The following is a 7,435-nucleotide window of genomic DNA, read 5'->3' as shown; positions in this document are numbered from 1 at the left end:
TTATCAATACACCTTGCTGTAAGTCAATGAAAAATCCAAAGAAAAAAAATATGGTTAAATTCAGCGTGACTAGATGTCAATGAGGATACAAAAAAGTCGATTTTGATAAGAACGTTAGTTACTGTGTTATGTTGTTGGACAGCCATGTTTGAAATAGTAAATGATTATATTTAAATAATAATAAGTAAGTCAGTAACACAACTAAAGATATATAATATATCTTTAATCATTGTCAGCAAAAACCATCTTGTAGTATTGTCAGACTGTAACTTACTCCTAGAATAAAACAATTAAGAAAAATAAATATTATTTTTATATTATTCATCATGATTTATTTAAAATACACATAGCACGAATATCAATCAGGATTTAAAAAATAATAAACTATAATTAAATAATGTATAGCATTTAGATTAAAACTTGCTATAGGTATTGTCTTTAGAGTATGTTTGATTGGTAAATTATAATAAACAGGCTTAGTTATTGAGGATTGCAAAATAGCAAAAAAACAAAATTAAATAATATTAGGTACAAAAAAAAGGTATAAAAATGAATGAGAAATAGTAAAGTACTTAAAATATTAAAACATTCATTATAAAAGTCTGAAATCCATACCTGTCAATATAATATTATAATCACATCAATAATATTTAATAACTAAAACTAATAAACAAAATAATTAAAATTATAATTATTTATACAAACTTGTATAACACTGGAGCTATAAAATATCACAGTAATTAAAATTTTGTCTACCATTTTAAGTAGATAAAAATAATAATGAAAATATCTGTGTAGTTATAGTTAATCTATACTTTAATAAATATGGTTAATATAACATATACTAGTAATATAACATAAACTAGTAATATATAAAACAATACAATTAACTGTCATTAAAAAAAGTATAGAATAATTAATATTTTTTAGTGGTTATTTTTATATCTTCAATAGATTTATTATCATATTTTTCTTGGTAATATCAGAATAATTTAAGAATACTGAATTGACTGTACTGGTATAATAATAATAATGATAATATAAATTAAAAATAAAAAACATTAATTTCAACAGTTTGAATTGTGGTTAAACAAAAATTAGATAAAGATTTAAAACTAGGTGTAGTAAAGTAAATAGGTAAAAATTAAATTAACAGTAGGACAAGGATTATAATAAGTGGTAAGAGGTATTAAAAATTGCACATTTACATTTTATTTTGACTAGACAAAATTACTTTAGTAGGGTTAAATATCTATAAAATTCAAAAAAAATAAATACAAAACAATATTAAAATCAAAGCACCACAGACAGTCAAGCAAATTTAATATAGCTGATAGTTTTACCTTTTACATGCAGTCTTTTAGTGCGTGATTTATATGTCATTTGACTTCTTAATAGTTAATCATTTTTGATTAATACAAATGATTAATTATTTGATCCCCCTTTAGATATTATTCTACAAACTAAATATATAGTACCCTTTTAAGAAGATTTTATCACTTTTTGCCTATTTTTAGGCTTATCAGATTTTTGTTATTGTATATTACAAACAGCGGAGGTTCCAACACGTTTGTCCATACTTGCGGCTCGTCTTTTGATTGCTTCCAAGTAAACATCACGATTAAACTGTCCAGCGGCTAAAGGCATACTGAAATATATTTATATATATTAATCATACACAAATTAGATTTTTAAATATATTTGAATTCTTACGTATCAATACCAGGCCGAATTGAACACTTGTAAAGACCCCAAACTGGTTTATGGTCAGATGTACATACTGTTGGAACTGAACAGTAAGTTAAACACTCAATACTAGATGAAGTACAAGAGGATCCTGCAAAAATGCATTTTCTTATGATACAATAAAAAATAAACGATAACTGATTTAGAAAAATAGGCAAATTATTTAAAAATTAATTATTGTAGTTAATACTAATAAATTAAATAATGGAATGGAATTGTAACTGTAATTTTCATAAAAATGTGATCAATTTTGTTTCAAATAAGAATATACAAAATGGAAGGATAAAACTGGTCTTAGTTTAGACTTTAGGTCTTTAAAGTTTTGAATCACAACTTTGATTTTAGTTACTTGATGAAAAACCTTGTTACCTACCAAAAATTGTCTAGACACAGTTTATGAACCAATGTCCTTTAAAGATTTTTAAACTACCCAGGGAGAATGACCATGATTTATAAATTAATTTAGGGGCTCATTAAAGCAGTTTTTTTTAAAATAGTAAGCTTATGCAATATATTTGCTTTGCAAGTTAGATGAAAAAATGCATTTTATGCAAAACTTACACTTTTTGAAATAATGAGTGTTGTTTGATAAAAGAATCACCCGGTACATAAAAGCAACCCCTAACGTGTCGTTATATAGTACACATTACTAATTCTATACTACTCAAATATTATATCAGATGAATACAATTAATACTTTGCCTCATATTGCCGCCAAATCATCAACTGCTGTATAAAATATTTTATCGCATTTGGCTATGATAACATAATCATAATTACAAAAATGTTTGACCAGATAGCAATTATTAAATTACTTATACACAATAGTTCATTTTTCCCCATGCTCCATTATACCCCAGGTTACTCTAAGTGTACTTAAAATTTAATTAGATATTTATTTTCATTTATATATTAATTAAATAAAAAAAAACTCAGGGCTTTAGCACAATAGTGCATCTGTGTTGAGTATCACTGGTATTAGCCACTGTCACTGGGCTGTACCAATTTCATAATATTTACCTGTGGGACTTGGTAGAACCTGTTGTTTTCCACATTTGAAAAGAATTCTATCTGTATATGAAGGTGTTCTTTGTTTAGCAGTTGTATCAAACATTTCAGTTCCTGGATCATACTTATATGTTGGTGCAAATGTTAATGGACCTTCTTGAAATCCACGAAATACTAAACCTATAATTAATAGAGATTTAACTCAATATTAGTTCTTTTTAGTTAAAGATGTTATATCAAAGATTACGCTCTCATACAAGGGAAATATTATAAAAGTTCATGAAGATGTGTAAACGATATAAAGAGTAATTTCAAAGGTTAACATCTATAACAGAGCTGGCCACTAATTTTAATTTTGGGAACCACAAGTGTATGAAGCTAATTCGAAACGAGGCTCATTGTTAAGACATATTTTTTTATTTTAGAACAAATGGAGGAAAATTTATTTATTTATAGAAATAGGTAACTTAAAAGCCGCACAAGACTGGGCTACATGCGGCTCGTGAGCCTCGTTGTGGCCACCCCTGATCTATAATTCATATATTTTTATGATAGTGATAACTTATAGCTCTATAATTACTTTTTTATAATTTATTATAATATCTTCTTGAACTTGTTTTTTCTATGTTCTACATTAATAATTATTGAGAAGATGGGTATTATTGGTTTGGAATTTTCAATATAAATTGTTTTTATATTTATTTATCTTGACATTGTATTTGTACTCATGTGGCATTTGTAATATTTTGAATGGTTACTTTATTTCTAGTTTTAATACATTTTTAACCCTCCATGAGTCGCATCATTGTATGTAACACATGTGGTCGCACAAGGTCTTTTTGACCGTTCACTTTTATCTCATATTTTTTTTAACATTTTACATACAAATGCATTTATTAATGATTTACAAAAAATATACTTTATTTATTTATTATATTTTACAATAAAAATTGGTATTCATGGAACTATTATACTTAAGATTAAAATGAAAATAAATGAAAAATAATTTGATAGAATGAATATGTTTGAATACGATACGGTTTAATATTTTTTTTTTTAATATTGCAACGTTCGAAGAGATAAGAGGTAAGTGTCTAGATAAATTGCTTTTGTTGGTTTTTCCATTTAAAATTGTATGTCGACGAAAATAATATGTAACAAAATTGATACTGAGTTCAGTCGCACACGGTCTTTTTGACCGGTTACGGACTTTAAAAATAGCTATAAATTCGATGAACAATAATAGACTGTTCTAAATAGTTTTAAAAAATAGGTCAACGTGTACATTAAAGGTAACAAAATGCATGAAATAAAGTAAATTACTCACAATGATTTATTAGTAAAATAATAAACTCACGGTCTTAAAGACCGTGATGCGACTCATGGCGGGTTAATACAATCATTAGCAATAAGAATATGATATATGTTAAATAAATTACTAAATGCGAATAAATATTTATTTTTGTATTTAATAACAAAATAACGTTATCATGGTTTTTTAGAATAGGTAAGCCTCTTTTTTATCACCTAGGTAGTATAATAATTAATAACCCTCTGTTGAGCATCATGTTCAAATAACTCTTAACATTGTATATTAGTATAAATTTGTTTTATTGATTTAACTAGTTCACAACCCAGAGGTAAATTAGAGAGGCCTACACTAGACTACTGAAAATATAATAATAAAAAGTACCTAAACTAACTGATGGCCAATATTTGAACTAGCTATAAAATATATACCTCAGAAATCACTTAAAATAAACCAAAGAAATAAAATAGTTTTTAAAATGAACTGGTCTAAAATCCCATATAAAAATCATATTGACCATATCTTTTATAATATTTGCACCGGTCCAAGCTAAGACACCATTTCACATATACCAAAAACGTAGTTTAAAACATGTTAAATGTTGACTGCTAATCTTTCGATGCCGAACTCATAAGAGGGTGGCTTATTACGTATTTAAATAATATTAACTTATAATTTGCTTTTTTTTCTTTAGTCTTGATTTGGGAAAAAACTATAATTAATAGTTATAAATTGATTGATACTTAAAATATCTCTATAGGATTAGCTATGAATATTACATCAACAATTTATACTTTATAATATAAATTAAAACTAGTTTAATATTAATTATTTATATAATTAAATACAATTATTAATTCAATAAACATAACTGGACTTACCATTTGAAATACAGTCATTCAGTTGATCTGAAAGTGTTTGATGCATAGGTGAAACCAAAGGAAACCTATGCTGTGTAACCCATTTCATGACTTCGGGTCGTGAATGGGCTAATCTGAAGTTTAGATCTCCGCACCAAAATACATAATCAAAATTATTAGTAACATCTAAAACGAAGAAAAAATTGTTGTATTAATATGAATTAAGCTTAAAAAAATCATGTACCTTTTGTTTTATGTTTAACAGGCAAAAGTTTTGGAAGTTCCAAAGATTTAATAATTCTACGCACATCTTGTAAACGTTCTTTAACTTTTTCTACATGTGCAGTAAGATGCGATGTTATAAATAATATTGACGACCCAAATAGAGAAAACGATATTGCAACAGCGCCTTTTGTTCGAAATGCTGTTCCCGGTCGAGTGCTAAAACTTGATTCTTCGGGAACTAAAAATAATTATACTTAATATTCTTAAACCTCTTTAGAACATTAGAATAATTAAAAATTCTTACCAGAGCAAAACCAAATTAAATCTCTTCGAATATAAATGGCTAAATGTAATGTGCCTAATGAAGCAGAATGAAAAAGAATGTGTGATGGACCAATAGTTTCTTGAATATTTACTTCCCATTCAAATTTATCAGGATAACTTTCTTGGGTACCTATAGCAAGAATATCTGGCAAATGAGGAACAGTGTCTGGTAGTAGTAGTTCATTAAGTTCAGGTGGAGGCGCCTATAAAATTAATGTAATTACATAAAAACATTAACTTTATTAATTATTTTATTTACTTGGCCATTCATGTTCCAGGTTCCAACATATATACGAACTTCACGATTATGTAAAACTCGCTCCAATTCCATAGCTCCTAGTAAAGAATTTCCTGCTATACGTCCATGTAAATAGTTTCTGTAGAAAAATAAAATAAATACATTGAAGTATATAAGTATGTTAAAATAAATAAATTAATATGTTGTACCGTTCTTTAACATCAGACGTAGGAATAAGATGTAATACTTGTACTGCAAATAAAGCCTGTCTGGCTAAACTATCCATTGAGTTATTTTTAGTTTCAGTTTTTTTTATATATTCAGATGCTGTTAAAGTAGTTGTGGATGATGGACGAATTGGCTTTGAATCTGCTGTATTTATACTGGGGGTTTTTGGAATAATGATACTATCAGCAGACACATGTTGTACATTGCTAAACATTTTCCGTAACCTGTCACATTTTTCCGAAGGAGTTGATGGTTCATTTGTTTCAGTATCTTTATATTCTGGATTCACACCGTTGGTAGATGAATGTAAGCCCAGACTCAAAGACCGTTTATGAGAAGTATTGGGTTCCACTGTACATGAACACACATCAGGTTCATTTGAGTTTTCTCCATTTTGGATATCAGACGGCGTCTTTGTTGTCTCGGTAATGGCGCAACATAAAGAGACATTTGTGCTTCTATTGAGTGGATTAGAAACATTACGATATGGGCCATCTAATTGATAAAACGTTTGTTTTGATGTATCAATTTCGGGCGTTGTTGTTTTTTTTTTCCTTAAATGTAGTATACTTAGCAAGCTCGATTTTTTTTTGGGTGAAATATTTTTTTTATTCATTTTTATAACTCACAGATTGGTCATAACAGAAGAGTTGAGATCAGTTTTCAGCCGTATTGAAAAAAAAAATACTTATAAATAATGACTAGGAAAACATTGTGATGAAATCGCTTACAGTATGACTAAAATTCTGCTACGTTTAAAAAGGTACTTAATAGTTAATACTCATATAGTCATATGAGTTTTGTACTTATTATAATATCTAATCTAAATGGTTGGTCGTGCATAATTAAAAGTTTGGTTTAGTTCAGTAAAATTATTGATGAACGTAGGACGGTTGTCAACTTGTCGTTTTATTTTTTTCCTGATAAACTGATAAACTTTCCTGTTGTACCACAGAATAGATGAAATCAGAATGGACACTCTCCAAAAACCATGATAAGAGCTAAAGTGCCACCAGTGTAGCCATATAAAAAAACTATTTTCATTTTCTGATTTATGACGCAAAAGGCCACTCTGTGTAACTGTTTTATTTGGATTTATTTGTAAACTAACTGCTTTTTTGAGGCTGGTTTGTAAAAAACAACTTAAAAATTCATTTTTCATAAAAAGTGAACACGAGACATCTACAAGGCCTCTGTCATACTTAATTTGATATTTTGAATTTTGATTACTTTGAAATTCTTGTGATTTTACGCCATAATCATTATAATAATTCTCGTTTAAACACGAAAAGATGTATAAGTAAATAATAAACGATATGCGCACTCAATTGCATCACAAACTATATTGGACTCCAGTTAGTTGACTGGAGTAACTATATAAATATTAAATATAAATAAATATAAATATTAGTAGGGCTAGGATTTTGTAGCATTTGCATTTTCTTTCATAGTACTACAGGACATAGCTAATCAAAAACAAAATTCGATTCATTCATC

General features: G+C 27.5%; 1 protein-coding gene across 1 annotated transcript; it reads right to left on the bottom strand.

The window, feature by feature from the left end:
* Positions 1-795: 795 nt before the first annotated feature.
* On the bottom strand, positions 796-6,868 carry LOC100160684 (inositol polyphosphate 5-phosphatase E). The gene is made up of 8 exons (XM_001951444.5): positions 5,920-6,868; positions 5,732-5,849; positions 5,453-5,675; positions 5,168-5,386; positions 4,945-5,109; positions 2,767-2,934; positions 1,714-1,837; positions 796-1,648 (listed from the first exon to the last, which is right to left on the bottom strand). The coding sequence occupies exons 1-8, from the start codon at positions 6,552-6,554 to the stop codon at positions 1,534-1,536; spliced, it is 1,767 nt and encodes a 588-aa protein (XP_001951479.2). The 5' UTR covers positions 6,555-6,868; the 3' UTR covers positions 796-1,533.
* Between the last annotated feature and the right edge of the window lie 567 nt (positions 6,869-7,435).

Source organism: Acyrthosiphon pisum, chromosome A2 (genome assembly GCF_005508785.2).
Source record: "Acyrthosiphon pisum isolate AL4f chromosome A2, pea_aphid_22Mar2018_4r6ur, whole genome shotgun sequence".
Lineage (NCBI taxonomy): Eukaryota > Metazoa > Arthropoda > Insecta > Hemiptera > Aphididae > Acyrthosiphon > Acyrthosiphon pisum.
This window is presented reverse-complemented; position numbering and strand designations above follow the sequence as displayed.